Here is a 17,301-nt window from a genome sequence, read left to right as displayed (position 1 = left end):
GCACCCCAGAGTGGCTTCAATGCTACATTTGCACAGTCCGGCCAGAAGAAGAAGACCAATGTCAGTATCCAGGCATTCCTTATCAATGTCAGGCCACATTTTATTTCTCGCAATACGAGTAAGCAATTCCAATATGTCTGTTGACGAATTAATATAAAGTTGCTTTATCTCCAAAATCCTCACATTTCAGGAGCCCCCCCCCCCCCAAAAAAAAACAAACAACAACAACAAAAAAACAGCGACTTCATTCAAGCATTAGCATTGCATTGTGAAAGAGGCAAGTTTGGTCAATAAGCTGTATAAATAACACACACATTGGGACTGACCAATACTGATTTGTGAAGAAAATGTGAAATTCACCAAATTGTGACATGGGGGGGTGGGGGATTTCCATTCAATGCCAGTTGATAATTTGATCATGCTATCATCGGTTGCATCAAGCACAACCGATGATGTACACGTTCCAATGAAGTAAATTCAAATGACTTTTTCCGTGCCGTGCGAGGCTGTAAGAAGACGCGTCTGTAAACATCACCGTTTCTGGAGTGCTTATTCTGCTCGGTTAATTGTTATCTGTTTTGAAAGCAATCCAGCTGGCATCATATTTTCTTCCGTGCGGTGTAATGATTGGACAAGAAACAAACCTGACTGCCCTCCAATGGCTGACTAATCTAATCTCTCACTGATACAAGATATAACAAGAGCTCCAATTCAGAGACGGACTGTGAGTGTGGTCGCTTTTTTGTTTTTTCTCGGGCGAAGGAAAAGTCAATGAAAACCTGCCGCAGTTGAATCGCATGGGGAACAAAAACCTCTTCAACAAATTAGCTTAAACGCCTGGGGACTGATTTGCACACAGCGAGGGCTCATTTCTCACCAAGTGGACACCACAGGACGGCGTCCTCGGACCTAACAGGCGTTATTGTCTTCAGTTCGATGAGTTCATCAAGAACTCATGTCATCTGATTTCAAAACAAACTGAAGACTCTGTTTTGGGATTCACTTAATTTTTAGATCCAGCAAGAAAGCACAAGGTAAGAATATCCCCTTGCTACTTGTTCTCTGGTCTTAGTAAGTATGGAGGCGTGATATGTATTTTTAGGAAGCAAGATCCATCAGGTGTCACTGTCAAACCTTCTTTGTTGTAGTCATGGAGGAGGGGAGAGAACTCGTCAACAGAGTCCACAGGGAGATCGTGGATGAACAAGCGGTGGAGAAACCGCCTGGGACTTTGATACCAAAAATGTCTCTGTGCGACAAGGTCAAACATTCAGTCAGGTAAACTTCATTGTTCCTCATCCGCTGATTGTCAGGCACGTACACAAAACACACACAAACAGCGGAGGTCCCGGAGAAAGTCCCATGTGGGCTGTCCCTCTTCCTCCCTCGCCCCATGATAGATATTAAAACCGCGACATTCCTTTTGACCGCTTCGTTTTTCTAAACTGGCCTTGCAGCACCTCATGATGAACCGTCATGTTATCACCCGTGCGCAGCCCTTTCACTTCAAAAGTTATGAGCATTGTAATACACGTTGGCGAAAGGTAAACAGCGTCATCCGAAGCTGTTTATCATTCACTTCTTTACGAAAGTTACAATGATGGAAAACAATCTTATCTTTAGTATCTACTCAGAATTTATGCTCACTCCCTTGCACTCTTTTTTTTTTCCAAACTTTCATACTACAACACAACAAAAAAAATCGGTGCCCTTTCACCATTGAATTTTTTTCCTGCTGGGACACCCTAATCTGAAGCCATGTTCTTCTCTCATGTCAAGAAATGTTAAACCGTCGCATTTTCACTCATGTTGGAGCAAAGTCCCTTGTTATCCGCTGGTTAAATGATCTCACTAAGGAAAACATAACATACTCACATGAAAGGAACACATCTGACGCGCCGCACCGAGACCACCGATGAAAGTACCCCTCCCCCCCGCCCCGTGTGTGTGTGTGTGTGTGTGTGTGTGTGTGTGTGTGTGTCACCCTCAGGTCAAATCTTCGTCTCAGGTGTTCTGGTCCCAGAGTCAAAAGGTCGCTGCTGGGGAGCATCCCTGTTCTGTCGTGGTTGCCTCGTTACGCCATCAAAGAAAACGCACTGGGCGACCTCATCTCTGGGCTCAGTGTGGGCATCATGCAGCTGCCCCAAGGTGAGATATACCTACTTTATATCTTGCGGCATACTGACGCTTGCTGAACATGTCAAGCTTGAACTTGTATCTTCAGATAAACTCATGTTTTGGATATTTATTGCAACGGCTTTTGTTGAAGATTAACAATGTAATCGGTTGATATGGTGATTATTATTATTATTATTATTATTATTATTTATTTTTTGCAAGGTATGGCCTACGCCTTGTTAGCGGGCGTTGCACCGGTTTTTGGCCTTTACTCCTCTTTCTACCCCGTCCTCATCTACTTCATCTTTGGCACGTCCAAGCACATCTCAATAGGTTGGTAATTTGCCACTCAACATATTCTCGAGAACGGCGTCTCACATCATGTATTGAACACATATTTTACATGACAAAGTTCTCTTTGGGGAAGCCACCAAACAAAAATGTCATCAAAAAAAGTGTATGTACTGAAATAGTCACCCTTTAGTTACAAACTGAGACACCCCAATTCCAATGACGTTAGGGTGTAAATAAAAACACATACACTACAGAGACAAGTTACTGTATTTCATGTTGAAACTGATTACCTTTTTTTGTTTTGCAATATTCACTCGCTTGGAATTTGATGCCTACAACACATTCCCAAAAAGCTGGGAAAGGGGCATGTTTACCACTGTGTTACTGTAACAAGACTCAAACATTTCTGAAGCTTTGTAGGTGGAATTCTTTGTAATTCTTGCTTGATGTACAACATGAGTTGCTCAACAGTCCAGTGTCTCCCCAGTCATTTTGTAATGTTACGCTTCATTGTGCGACATACATTTCTAATGGGAGGTGGGCCTGGACTGCTGGCAGACAATATTTCACCACTCTTTTACATAAAGCCACGCTGTTGTAACACATGTAGAAGGTGGCTTGACACAGTCCTCCGACATAAGCAGGGATGTCCATAAAAAAATAAAATAAAATAAAATAAAAAAAATTACCCTTGCCATGCCCCATCCTTGCTTATGAAACTGAGCCTTTCTGGAATGCTCCTTACACCCCCAGTCTAGACACTCATCTTTTTGTTGCCCTAGTCCTAGCTTTTGGGTTTTTTTGGGTTGCAGGAATCACATTGAAAATGAGAGAATATGTAACAAAAAAATCCCAACAACAACAAAAAAACAGTAACGTTCATCAATTTGAACATTAAACATCTTGTCTTTGCTGTATATTCAATTGAAAATAGGTTGAAAAAGATTTTAATTGTATTATTTATTTTTAAAATTTGTTAATCACAGTAATCCAACTTCATGGGAACTGGGATTCGTACTTAATGTGAAATCTGGGTCGGCTTTGTTGAATACTGAGATGATATACTCACAGGAAACCCAATTTGTTCGGTTGAAGGATTGTCAATAGGTACATGGTAATATAGGTGCCTTCTGACATTCTATCTTGTGGAATGTACATCCATTTTCTGAGCCGCTTTATCATCACAAGGGTCGCGGCGGAGTGCTGGAGCCTATCCCAGCCTTCTTTGGGCAGTAGGCGGGGGACACCCTGAACCGGTTTTCCAGCCAATCGCAGGGCACACAAAGATGACCATCCCCGCTCACACTCACACCTCGGGACAATTTAGAGCAGGGGTGTCAAACTCATTTCACATGGTGGGCCACATACGGCCTCGGTACATGTCAAGTGGGCCGGACCATTAAAATGATACAATACTTTGCTATAAATAACCAAAACAATATGTCTTTCCTTTGTTTTGGTATAAAGAAGCACAAGAACATTAGGAAAATATTGAAATTTAATGAACATATCTTTTACAAAACATTTCATGAAGCACCTTACATTTCCTTCGACAAATGTGCAATTTACTTTTATCATTCACATATATGCATTGCAACTGATCCCACTGATTGTACAAACTTTAACAAGTAATTGGTATTGAAAAATATAGTAATGCACTTTAAGATTAAACGAGATTTATAAAGAAAGGAAGTTTTAAACCATTTACACGTGCATATAAAATCTAAATGTAATCCCTGCCTACACCTTACAAACTAAGGAGAGTGCTATTAAATGTGTAAATTTGAGAGTGCTATTGATAGCGTCTGCTGTCATGGGTCTGTCTCAGTGACAGACTGAGGCTGCTGTTGTCTTCTTCTCTGATCAAAACAGTGTCCCCTTGCGGATACTCAATGAATTGCACCTGATTAAAAATATTAATTCTGTGTCTTTAATGCATTTTTTTCACTTTTACATTATCCTGCGGGCCTGATTGAACCTACTTGCGGGCCGGTTCCGGCCCGCGGGCCGTATGTTTGACACCGATGCTTTACATAATCATCTCGCGGGCCGGATCCGGCCCGCGGGCCGTATGTTTGACACCCCTGATTTAGAGCATTCATTCAGCCTGCCTTGCATGTTTTTGGAATGTGGGAGGAAACTGGAGTACCCGGAGAAAACCCACGCAGGCATGGCTGAGAACATGCAAACTCCACACAGGAAGGCCGGAGCCGAGATCGAACCCATAACCTCTGCACAGCGAGGTCGACGCGCTAACGACTCATTCACCGGGCCGCCTATCTTGGAGAATGTACGGTCTTCGGATTATACTGTACGTTGCATTCTTCTCTCTCCTTCAGGAACATTTGCAGTGATTAGTGTGATGCTCGGCGGGGTTACGGAGCGATTAGCCCCAGACTCCAACTTTATGATATGGGACAATATGACCAACGTGAGTGTATTGGACGTCCTTGCTCGTGATGCTGAACGGATGCGAGTGGCCACCGCCGTTACTTTCTTAGCAGGATTATTTCAGGTGCAGTATTTGTTTCCATGCCAAGTTGTAACAAAGCCTACGTTTCTGAATTTCCTGTGTCTCGTTTGCCCGCTCCATGTAGATCCTGCTCGGCCTGGTCCATTTTGGATTTGTGGTGACTTACCTCTCAGAACCGCTGGTCAGAGGTTACACCACAGGCGCCGCAATCCACGTTATTGTGTCTCAGCTCAAATACACCTTTGGATTCAGCCCCTTGAGATACAGCGGACCGCTCTCCTTGATATATGTACGTGAGGTCATCGCGCTCATATGGAAAAAACGATCCCGATGAGAATTCAGAAGGAAAACGTATCACAGTCTATGCAACGTAACATTCAATAAGAGACGTATCTTGCCATTTTGTATACAAAAGTAATATTGTTGGTTGCAGTTCTTGACGTCTCACTATCGGCAAACAATTACATTTTGATGAACTCTATATATTTTTCCCCATGGACTGAATGTTATTCAAAAGACAACAGTCTCCTCGTTTACGTTGACCTTCTTACTGGAACGGGATTGTGCTGACAATTTATTTGTAGTACTATACATACAGTATCATAAACATAACCTGGCTGGTATGGTATTGTAGTCGTCTATGAGCATGAATTTGTGTCCATTCACTGAGATACAGCAGTTGTAAAAATGTTTTTGAGTATCTTTGCATCTGCCACATCACATATACTTTATCTCTCCTTTATCGTTTTATTACAGACAGTGCTGGAGATATGTTATCTAATTCCACAGACCAACATCGGGACTCTGGTGGTCAGCATTGTCGCCATTATTAGCCTCATCCTTGCCAAGGAGCTCAATTCATACTTGAGTAAAAAAATACCTGTCCCAATACCTGTGGAGTTGCTCGGCGTGAGTATGAAGCACCTCACATCACTTCACTCACACAAATAGAGGAGCACTCAATTTGACAACAATTGAATGAATTCATCAACAATTTACATACCGTATTTTACGCACTATAAGACGCACCTCAAAGCATTCAATTTTCTTAAAAGCCGGCAGTGCGCCTTATATATGGCGATAGTCAATAGTCAGATTTCTTGGACGCATTTTAAATGTTCTGTCAAGCTCTTTGTTACAGCTGCAGCGGTTGTGAAAGCTCTCTATAAATAAAGCTGTATTGTATTGTCTTCTCTTTACCGTAGCTCCATCTAGTGGATGCGTAACGCAACCACTATTGTAGCTTCTATTCTATGCGCCTTATTATGCGGTGTGCCCTGTATATGAAACGTTTTACAAAAGGTCATTCATTGAAGGTGCGCCTTCTACTCCCAAGCGCCTTATAGTGTGGAAAATACGGTACCTATATTCCAGATCACCATTGCTACATTGGTATCCTGGCAAGTGAACTTACAGGGAAAATATGGAGTAGATGTGGTTGGAGAAATTCCATCAGGGTGAGAAACAAAGTTTTTAATTCATGTAACAATAAGTGGAGGTGCTTTTTTTTTTTCTAGTTCTTTGTCTTTTATCGAGCAGCCTCCAGCCGCCTGTTTTCCCGCCCACCTCGCTCTTCGGTCAGGTGATTGGGGACGCCTTCGCCCTGTCTGTAGTTGGCTATGGCATCGCTATTTCACTGGGAAGGATCTTTGCACTGAAATATGGATATAAAGTGGACAGTAACCAGGTAGGGCACAAGCGCAAAGACCAGGACGTTGAATTGATTGACGAGTAAAATGAGTGGCTTTTTTGCTGATAGGAACTGATAGCCTTGGGGCTCAGTAACTCCATTGGGGCAGTGTTCCAGTGTATCGCTGTCAGCTGTTCTATGTCTCGCTCGATGGTGCAGGAGAGCACAGGAGGGAAGACTCAGGTGGGAAGGATATTTCATACCAATTTCATTTTGCACTTATTCCATTTTCCTTGCACATTACAGTTATTGTCGAGAGTTATTGTCAACAAAGTGAGAGCACAGACCTGCCATATATTCATCCGGGAATATGACAAAACAATTCCTTTGTTAAATTGACACCAAAGTTTAACTTGACAAGATCGTCAACAGTCCTCGGTATGATGCAGTGACAGCACTGTGGCTTGGTGCTCATAAATGTGAAGTTTCGAGCAACGATTTGATTCTTGTACTACAGGCATATCGAATGTTGTGGAGTCGTAATCGTTTAGAAATGCTGTCGTCTATTATGCGAAAAGTTAGCAAGATTGTTTGAAATGGTAAAAAACATTGTGCTTCCTACAAAGATTTTTCTTTTGCCGCTTTCATTTTGTACTTCGTCAGTAAATAACAATTCACAATTGGAATATGTCTAGTGGGAAAGATTGTTGCAGGTTGCAACCATACATTTCTCGAAATCCACAATTATACCCCTGTGAAATCTTATCAAATCTAGCTGTCTTCTCTGATTGCAGTCTGTGAAGAAAAACGGAGTTAGGATTCAATGTTATTTCCTTCTCAGCTATTAAGTTGTCAGATTCATCGATTCAGCGGTTGATGAATGTCAAAGCCTTGGCAGACGTGCACTTGAGTAAAGTGTTCAACATCACACAGCACCTCATGCGCTTAAAGGAGGAAACGGATGAATCCTGACGATCCCGTTGATCATTTCGGTTCATTAGGGGAAGAAAGGCAGGGCCGTCCTTGAATAATTATGTTGCGTCTTTCCTCAACGCAGGTTGCTGGGGCACTATCAGCCGTTGTTATTCTTTTCATCACCCTGTGGATCGGAGCTCTGTTTGAAGACCTACCCAAGGTGCGTATGCATGCATGTCATGTGCGCGTGCAACAAGTGGCGAAGATAACCATTTCCAGACAACATTTCTGTGAGATGTGGATCATCTTCAGAATAGATGCTGATGCTAAGTGCATGCAATACATACATACCAAAAAACTGACTTAGTCCAAAGCTCGTACTCCCTAGCGTGAAAATGTCTGAATTTCCAGAGCTCGGACTCGTACCCAAAAGCCACGTCTGCTATTAGTGTTGACATTAGAAGCGAGTTCTGAATCAAGTCGAAAGGGTTACTCATGACTTTTGCCGAAAAACACATCATTGTCCAAAATACGGTTTGATGTACTGTATTCCTGCTGAACTCACTAGGGTGGCTGACAGACACGTTTCTAAAAAAAGTATATATGTATCTCTCTCTCTCTCTCTCTCTCTCTCTCTCGAGAGAGAGAGAGAGAGAGAGAGAGAGAGAGAGAGAGAGAGAGAGAGAGACAAAGGGCAGCCCTCACAGTGCAGAGGTCGCGGGTTCGATCCCGGCTTCGCCCTTCCTATGTGGCGTTTGCATGTTCTCCCCGGGCCTGCGTGGGTTTTCTCCGGGTACTCCAGCTTCCTCCCACATTCCAAAAACATGCATGGCTGATTGAACACTCAAAATTGTCCCTTAGTGTGAGTGTGAGCGCGGATGATTGTTTGTCTCTGTGTGCCCTTGTGTTGGCTGGCAACCGGTTCAGGGTGTCCCCCGACGGCTGGGATAGGCTCCAGCACCCCCCGCGACCCTTGTGAGGACAAAGCGGATCAGAAAATGGATGGATGGATGGAAAGATAGACAGATAGATGTTCTATCTACCAATAACAGCATTTGGACACAGGTGATAAATCAACAACCTTCAAGTGTTGAGGCAGTCACCGCACACAACATGAGTCATGCCCAAGCTGGTCATCCTGCTGTTTAACAGTACCAATCATAGTCAAGCAGTACACGTGCAGCATGTGTAGCCCATCATGAATCACCGTTCTTCATTACTTGACTCACTCACTATGTGCGTTGGGAGACACAAAGGCAACCAATCTAGCAAGTACTTAAATTTTATTTTTCGTTTGTTTGTGATATTGTTTAATAAAAGGTTCACTCACGTTTTGGTTGTCGTTTTTGAATGCAGGCAATGCTGGCTGCCATCATCTATGTAAACCTACATGGTATGATGAAGCAATTCATGGACATACCTGCACTGTGGAGGAGTAACAAAACAGACATGGTGAGTGGGGAAAAAAGGCTGTGGAGTGGATGACATTGTTTTTTTTGCAGAGGAATTAATCGAAATTGAATGAACATTTTAATTGTGACATCAAGAAAATGGACTCCTTCAAGGCACATTTGGGGGGAGGGGGGATCGTGATATTCCTGCCCACCTTTCAGGTGTGAAATTAAACCACCTACCCAACCCTTTTTCAACTGCCTCCTGCTGACAATGTGTCTACCGTTCATCACAATTTTTGGTTAATGGTGCTCATTAGCTGGCTAATTATTCCCACTCATACACCAAGTTTCTTCATCTATGACTTCTACACTACACACGACTACTACAAAGCCCAAAGGTAAGCAGAACAAAGTGTCAGTGTTAGCTTCTGATGAGTGACACATGCTTGAATGTACGCCAACGTTGCCAATCTGGCAGCATGATAAGTGTGCAAGATGTTTACCGTACAGTAGACACTCAAGCCAATGTGATGTCAGTGGTTTGCTCTGAGGGTGGAACTAAAAAGCTGCGCGGCATTGAGGAGGATTTTTAATTTGAACGTCTCTTTTAACACTCCTGGGTAATGCACAAACGTATCAAGAAGTTAACATGCTGAGCTTGGACAAGTGAGAAACGTAAAGGTCCAACCTCTGGTGCATTCGACTTTCGAGCGAACAAGCTCCAAGTCATGCTTACTTTGGAGAATTGAGTTAGTTGTGTGTGTGTGTGTGTGTGTGTGCGTGTGTGTGGGGGGGGGGGCAAGATTTCTCTCTTAAACGCTGCTTTGTGGCCTTCCCCAAATCCATTTTTGCTTCCAGGTGATCTGGGTCGCCACTTTCCTACTCACCCTGCTGTTGAACCCTGACCTCGGACTGGCTGCCTCCATTGGCTTCTCAATGCTTACTGTCATCTTCCGGACACAGCTGTGAGAAATAAATAATAGTGTCATCATCATCATCAGTTGTTTCTGCAAAGCCCGAATGAATGTAAGCACATGTTGCAGTTGATTCATGTTTTCCTCTCCATATGTTTTTCCAGACCTAAATACTCCAAATTGGGGCAGGTTCCAAACACGGAAATATACAAGCCTTTGGAGGATTACCCTCAGGTAAAAAATATGATTTTTCAGAGTTAATTTCATGTGTGTTGTAAATACCTGCAGGGTGTAACCTTCTTGGTCTTCATTTTACAGTATTTTGTTGACACATTTCCTTCTGAAGATTTTTAAAATTTTTTCATTTAAAGCACCGGTAATCGAATGCAAAGGCTACCTGCCATGACGCAAGTGTTTTTTCAGCCATTTGTTTTCGTTCAGTTTCAAGCGCGCTCATTAGTTTCTATCACATTTAGCCAACTTCACCCAGTTTTTATTTCGTCACTTTTTAGTCGACTGAGTCATGCATTTCAGTCTTTGTTTTAGTCCCCCCCCCAAAAAAAAGATAATTTGAGTTGTCTAGTTTTAGTCAACAAAAACTGTCGATGTTTTAATCTAGTTTTAGTCAGGACAAACATTTTATCCGTTTACCTGACAAACCCTGACATGTACACACATTTTTCTACCGTCCTCAACAGTCGCAATTGTTCGCCTTCCACTCACCACTTGGGACACCACGTCATGTTTTGGATTGTTTTAGAGAATGGATGACGAAAAACCAAGTTAAATCAGTCTTTACATATGAAGTGGGGCTACAGTAAAATAAACCATGTGTTCTTTCACCAAAACTTTGACCCAAAGACACACAATTCATGCTGCACTTCTGTATATGGACAATATTTAATATCTACTGATATTGAAACATATAAGTCAGAAGACCAAATTCTACTCTAGGGCAAGCCAAACTGAATGAAGAGGATAAAACATATATAAATGAATGGATGAAAGGGAAAAATGGGACACGATAGAAAAGCTTGAGGTGGTCGTAACTATTTACTGATGCGGACTTTATGTAATTCACCAAGTTTTTGTATGCGCCAAAATGAAGCCCCAGTGGCACTTGCGTTTGATCACTGAAGGTTTACTAAGGTTTCTGAGCTTCATCAGGACCACCCTTGTTAGTTTCTTCACCTTCGCCTTGTGCTTCCGGCAGCAGAATTGTCATAGCTAACCTGCTATGTGTGGTGGTTTCATAGACGAGCACCAAAAAACTCAAGCTAATTGGAAGTATCGCTGCCAGTGTTTGAAGCAAAGCTCGTGAGACTGCAAACAACAAAAAAGAAAGCAAAAATATCGGTGACCAAGAAGCGAGAGGTCGCCAGGTGGAGTTTTGAGCAGGGTTGTCTTTCAAAGTAGCAGAGATAGATTTGCCCTCCAGCTCAAATCAGGGGAGACTCAATTCTTTGCTCACTTGACAGATTTAGATTAAAGTCTACTTAACTGTTCTTTTAAAACCTTTGTGCATTTCACAATTACTCGTTCAAGCCTAGGATGGAAACATCTCATTTGAAGCCTTCCAAAGTTCGTGCAATCAGGATGTAAATTTGACAGTATATCTATACCGCTATGTCATAAACATTACCTGGGAAATGCACAACAAATTGTCAGAAGAAGCTCCTCAGGTGACAAAGTACGTCTCGTTATCACAAGTTTGTTTCCGAGAATTAGCAGACCTTCGTCAAAGCAAAAATTGAGATTACACGTGGTGTTTCATTTGCTTTCAAGTCAGGCGGGAGCCGCCAGATGTGGCGGTCCGGGCTGTATGGGGTCTTGTGGAGATGAGATATGGTTGGTGCACTTGCGAGAAATTCATCACAATTTCATGAACGACATTTTCATGAGTCCACAAAAACTCATTCTAACAAACTTAACCCTAGTGTGTCACAATATGCATCAATAATCATGCCCAAAGACGTACACTGTAAAATGAACCCATGGCTGTCACTTTGTTGGCATAAAAAGCAGGACTAAAAAGGAGTCACATCTTCCACAGAAGCAGACATGCCCAGCTCCGGTCCTCGGCTATTCTTCATTTAATGTAGTCACAATGTTGTGGCTTGTCAGTGGAAATTTATCAGGTAGATTTTCTGGATAGTTTTTGTTTTGTTTTGTAATCATCTGACTCCTGTTAGGTGAGAGAAGTGCCTGGTATTTTGATCTTCCGATCTTCTGCCACTCTCTACTTTGCCAATGCTGAGATGTATCAAGATGCACTGGACAAGAAGGTGAGCGCACACAGGCACACCTGTGCACAAAAATTCGATGTCCAACATTGTTCAAAATGTCAGCCAAGTCTTTCTTGCGCATCACTTTTGTTTGGAAAATGAAAACCACATCTTGGAAAAACATGCTCGATGGAAGAGATAATCATCGAACATCCCATTTACATGTCAACTTGTCAGAAAGACAAGCAATGAGGAGCCTTTTTATGCTTTCCTATTTTGAGAGCACAAATCAGCTTTCACAAAAATGTCACTCCTTGTAAGATGATTGGAGTTTTCTGTTCTAACCAAATCGCTATTACTTGATGAGCAGGTGCTTTCAGGAAGGATTGCTTTCAATGAGGAAGTCAATCACTCTTGGTGCACAAATTCATCATTCAACGTCGGTCGCAAATATACCGGTACAATGGTTGTGGATTTTTTTTCCTTTTTTTTTTTCTTTTCGGGTGTACATACTTTTACATTGAAATCAGTCAAGGTAAAAGAGAAATGATTCTCGAACTTTCTAAAGTATTCTTGACTTAACTTTTTATGTACACAATATTTTCTAGTCAACATTTAGCATACACATATTTTTTTCTTCTTTTTTTACATTGAATGAAAAATGATACATCAGGCCTTTTCCAATATGATATCAGTGGATATTTTTTTTCACTTATTTTACTCAGCTAGGTCATATGTGGAGTCCACATGTTCTTCATGTGCCTTTTACTGGGTACGCCGGCTCCCTCCCTCCCACATTTTATAATGTTGGGTTAATTGCTCTTAATTGGGCATAGGTGTGAAATTGACTATGACTGCTTTTTGTGGATTGGCGACCAGAGTGTACCGCTCACCTGAAGATGGACTGCAGCTCACGGGCAAACCTAATGAGAACAAGTGGTCGAGAAAATGACTGGATTGACATGTTTAAAGGATTCATGAGACCTTGATCAGCCTAACTGGTTGATGAGGTTTTGTGCAGAGGATTTCTGGCATACGACCGCTCAGTGAGCAGAATCTGCAATGAAACATGAATAAGTGGCGACGTGTAATTCATGCATACTACTCTACCGGGGAGAAAAAAAAGTTGGTCTTACCATGTATAATTGTCTTTCGCTGTGCATTTTAGTCCGGCATTGACATTACCAAAATCCTGTCAGCGAAGAAGAAACTTGAAGCCAAAAAGAAGAAGTACGAGAACCAAAAAGCCAAAAACGCTGCAAAAAACAACACGGCGGACATGGTGAGCCTGCCAAAAGTCCGTCTGTGACAGAATTGCTTTGTGTCATACTGCTCACACATGAAATCAGATTGTCAATTTTTTTCAACATTTACCCTTAGCCAAATGCATTTGCTCTTATTAGGAAAGGAATAAAACATTTCCTTGCATTTCAATCCTTCGGCATACTCAGGAGCGAGAGCTGGAGGAGCACGAGAAGGATGTCGCCGCCATTCAGGTGGATGCTGAGTCTGACCCTTCACTACCCAGAGCCATCATCCTCGACCTGAGCCCTGTCAACTTTTTAGACACAGTGGGAGTCAAGACCTTGCGTGGTGTAAGAAAATAACACATGCATACCGCTGATGGACAGAACCTGGCATGAGATTAGAGGTGTAAAGTTAAGAATGATCATGCGCATTATCAACTTAAAAAAAATGAACACCTCCTTCAAATATACACCTAATTTTTCTGATAAGGGGAGAAAGGGTGCTCCATGTATTTCAGTTCATAGACGCTGGAGGGATTTTTTCAACCGAACCTGTTTGAACTCTGTTGCTAATCAAAAGAGCAACACCTAGAGGGGCATTTAATCTTAGGTGGTCGAATGGTTAGTGTGTCGGCCACACAGTGCAGAAAAGCAGGGTTCGATTCCGGCTGTGGCCTTCCTGTGTGGAGTTTGCATGTTTTCCCGGTGCCTGCGTGGGTTTTCTCCGGGTACTCCAGTTTCCTCCCACATTCCAAAAACAAGCGTGGCTGGTTAATGAATATTCTAAATTGTCCCTTGTGTGAGTGTGAGCGCGGATGGTTGTTCGTCTATGTGTGCCCTGCGAGTAGCTGGCAACCGGTTCAGGGTGTCCCCTGCCTACTGCACGAAGACAGCTGGGATAGGCTCCAGGACCCCCCACGACCCTTGCGAGGATAAGCATATTAAGAAAATGGATGGATGGATGGATGGATGGATGACGTTTTTGATGACTGACTTTGTATCCCATTTATGTTATGGGAACACAGAATTTGATCCTGAGGGTAAAAGGAATACACTAAAATTAAAAAGCTTCATTTTGAACTTAATAACCCTTCAAGTCACTCCCTTGCTTCCATTTATTGTCATCCAGAAGACATGCAATTCCTGTGAATTTAATTGGTCGACGAATAAAGGAATGTCATGTCTTGACTTGTTCTCTTTGATGGTTTTGTGTTTTTCAGATTGTAAAAGATTACGGTCAAGTTGGTGTGGAGGTGGCGCTTGCATCTTGTCAATGTAAATTTCCTGGCATGAAGCCGGCGACACACCTAAATGAACACTATACCTTTTTATTTCCCGTCTTTCTTCTGCTCTGTCACACTCCCTTCACTTGCTTCTCTGTTTCTCTCTCCAGCCGGCGTAGTAGATAATCTGCGCACAGGCAATTTTTCCAACGACAAAGCGACGTCACGCCTCTTCGCCACTGTCCATGACGCTGTGCTTCACTTTCAGTCTGAGAGAACGCACGTCTCTGAGGTGATGTAAAAAACAACACACAATGGAAACTTTGTTTGAGTCAGGAAAAAAATCAAATGAGAATTGACGTTCAAACAGCGCATTCTAATATAAACATGTTTAATTGAGGGAAAGCAACAATTTTGTCCACCTGCGTACAAGGCCACATGTCCAAATGTCCTCTGGTGCACTGGCACCTGGTATCCGGTGAACCCTTTTGACCCTGTGCTCGCAAAGCAAGCTGCACTTCCTGGGAAACTTCTGTAGGCTGCAGATACTACTGCCTCGGGTTCCTGCTAGCGGCGATAACATGGAAGATTGTTAAACTAATCTGGAATGAACCAGAAAGAGGAAAAAAGTTATTTGTGATCTTATCAAAAGTTAACAAGTTGAATTGGTGACAGTATGTGTGCCATCATAACCATCATTTGCTTAGGTTATTTTAAATGTCATCAATTAGGATTTTTTCCTCATTCAGCATAACTGGCAATGAAGTGAGGATACTGTTCCACAGAAGGCAAAACGATGCAATTGTCAGATTTGCACTAAAACAGACAAATGATTACTTTGGGGAGGTGTGCATTATACAGAACAGTTCCTTTGTTTTACAGGTGATCACAGCAACACATTTCTGAGTGCTGTGGATAATTTTATATGATATCATGAAGATGTGAGGAGGACAGCCAGAGGATTACACTCACTGGACTCTTGTCGAATAAGTGGGATTCTTATGCGCAGCCCGACCCGTTTAAAGAATGGCAACACAAAAGAAAGCAACAGAATTAAAAGAACAATGAATTAAAAACAAATTCAGACTTATGTGTGTACCGTCATGCCGAGTTGGAACGCATTATAAATTGGAAAGGCTTTTTGTATACTCCTGTAAAATGACCCGTGATGGATCCTCAGACAGAATAGCTCTTAGTCCATCTGGTATATGCGTTCAAACACACCTTTAAGATTCCTGACAGACAACAGCAGCTTCTCATCCCACAGCATTGTCAACTGCCATTCAAAAAATTGTTTTAAAATATAGAATACTCATCTGCAAAATGTTGATGGATGGCAAACAAAATGTGCAAATTATATCCGGGCAGGAATGAGCTTCAGACCTACACGAGTGGGGAAAATAAGTATAACGAGAGAAAATGAATTCCATCTCATACTCGACAAAAAATACACGGACATACTGAAACCTTCTGGACTGCTTTCAGAGGAAAATTTTTGTCATGGTGCCAGCGGTGGTCTAACTGCAAAACAAATGATTAACTTCTTCCTACTCTTTTCCAGAACATTTAATTTCGGGGTATTTAATTTTTGTTGTTGTTCTTGTGGTTTGTACCGCATGTTTGAAATAAACATTAATATATATATATATATATATATATACAATTATCAACATGAGAAGTTACAAAAAAAAAATTTGGATTCTAGGACCATGATACTGTCCTCATTCATGAGATTGTGTTGCTTTTGAATTCTTTGTTGTTTATGGATTTGTTGTTTGTCTATTCAAATGTTATCTTTAAATGTTACTCAACTGGGTTTAAAATAAGTTCATTTTGAACTTATTTTTAAAATGAAATGTAAACATCCTTTATCCCTAGCTGTTTGCAGTGACATTGGTCTTGCTGGAATAACAAATAAGATTTTGATTTTGTTGTCACGTACCGACGTAAGTTGAAAAAGCAATCATATTCATTCGGGTAATTTAAAGGGAGAAATATCCCAGCAATAGCCTCATCTGCTTCTGGCCTCTCAAAAATTACATCCCCACATTGTAACAGAACCATGAGATGGCTCTGTGGAGAAAAAAAATATATTTCTACAGTGTTCATGTGAATAAAGTATTTGCATTTATTACCAGTGCGTGGAAACACATTATGTCAACTTGAAGAGTATCTGTTCCACGAAAGTCATTAATCGATGACATCACACTGCCCAGTGATGTCGCCACGTCAAACCCATGTGGTGATGCCACACCCTGTGTTTCTACAGCTGCTGTGACACAGTGACTGTCATCATCGGGGAAGGCCTCAGAAGGACACTTTTGAATCCTCACACTGCATGGCTCTCTTCGCCGGAGGCAATTCAGTGTGGTACATGTTTAAACAAAGCAAATCAAATGTCTTTTTTTTTTAGATATAAGATATAAGATAAATGGATTCCGGTAATCCTTCACCGCATCGGGCTAATAGCCGGATTGAGTGTACGTCCAGCTCAGTCATAGTGACAGAGCCTGATAACATCCCAGAATGTATCGAAACACATACAACCCATACGACGCAAATTGAAGGAGAGGACTTAACAGACATTAAGGAGGTTTCCCTTCACTTTGAAGAGCAATGGGGTAAGTCAGGGTGGTTACTGGTACTAATGAGAGGGGGGACTAGTAACAATGCTAGAATGTGCCAATCCACAAATGCAGGTTAACAAATTTGTTCCAAAAAAAAAAAAACATGCAAAGTAATAACATGTTAAAGAATGGTCTAAACAAGGGATTCAATTCACTCCGTTGATCGTAAAGAATACGAAACTAATGACACACAAGTACAAATGGCCAGTCAAATCCTCGGAGGGAGATGAAGTCGGCCAGA

At 41.9% G+C, this 17,301-nt stretch overlaps 1 protein-coding gene and 1 long non-coding RNA gene across 2 annotated transcripts; one reads left to right on the top strand and one right to left on the bottom strand.

Moving 5' to 3' along the window:
* The first annotated feature begins 498 nt into the window (after positions 1-498).
* On the top strand, positions 499-15,920 carry slc26a6.2 (solute carrier family 26 member 6, tandem duplicate 2). Its single transcript, XM_019863024.1, has 20 exons — positions 499-1,034; positions 1,149-1,278; positions 1,991-2,148; positions 2,341-2,451; positions 4,752-4,927; positions 5,010-5,174; positions 5,642-5,794; positions 6,260-6,342; positions 6,425-6,572; positions 6,645-6,758; positions 7,573-7,650; positions 8,787-8,882; positions 9,683-9,789; positions 9,903-9,972; positions 11,931-12,023; positions 13,132-13,245; positions 13,415-13,558; positions 14,431-14,485; positions 14,604-14,725; positions 15,316-15,920. The coding sequence occupies exons 2-20, from the start codon at positions 1,151-1,153 to the stop codon at positions 15,337-15,339; spliced, it is 2,139 nt and encodes a 712-aa protein (XP_019718583.1). The 5' UTR covers positions 499-1,034; positions 1,149-1,150; the 3' UTR covers positions 15,340-15,920.
* LOC109511754 (uncharacterized) lies at positions 12,238-13,125 on the bottom strand. Its single transcript, XR_002167387.1, has 2 exons — positions 12,963-13,125; positions 12,238-12,886 (listed from the first exon to the last, which is right to left on the bottom strand). It is a non-coding gene; the product is annotated as an uncharacterized LOC109511754 (long non-coding RNA).
* Positions 15,921-17,301: the final 1,381 nt, after the last annotated feature.

The sequence above is a fragment of the Hippocampus comes genome, unplaced genomic scaffold (genome assembly GCF_001891065.2).
Source record: "Hippocampus comes isolate QL1 unplaced genomic scaffold, H_comes_QL1_v1.1 scaffold1, whole genome shotgun sequence".
In the NCBI taxonomy this organism is placed as follows: domain Eukaryota; kingdom Metazoa; phylum Chordata; class Actinopteri; order Syngnathiformes; family Syngnathidae; genus Hippocampus; species Hippocampus comes.
This window is presented reverse-complemented; position numbering and strand designations above follow the sequence as displayed.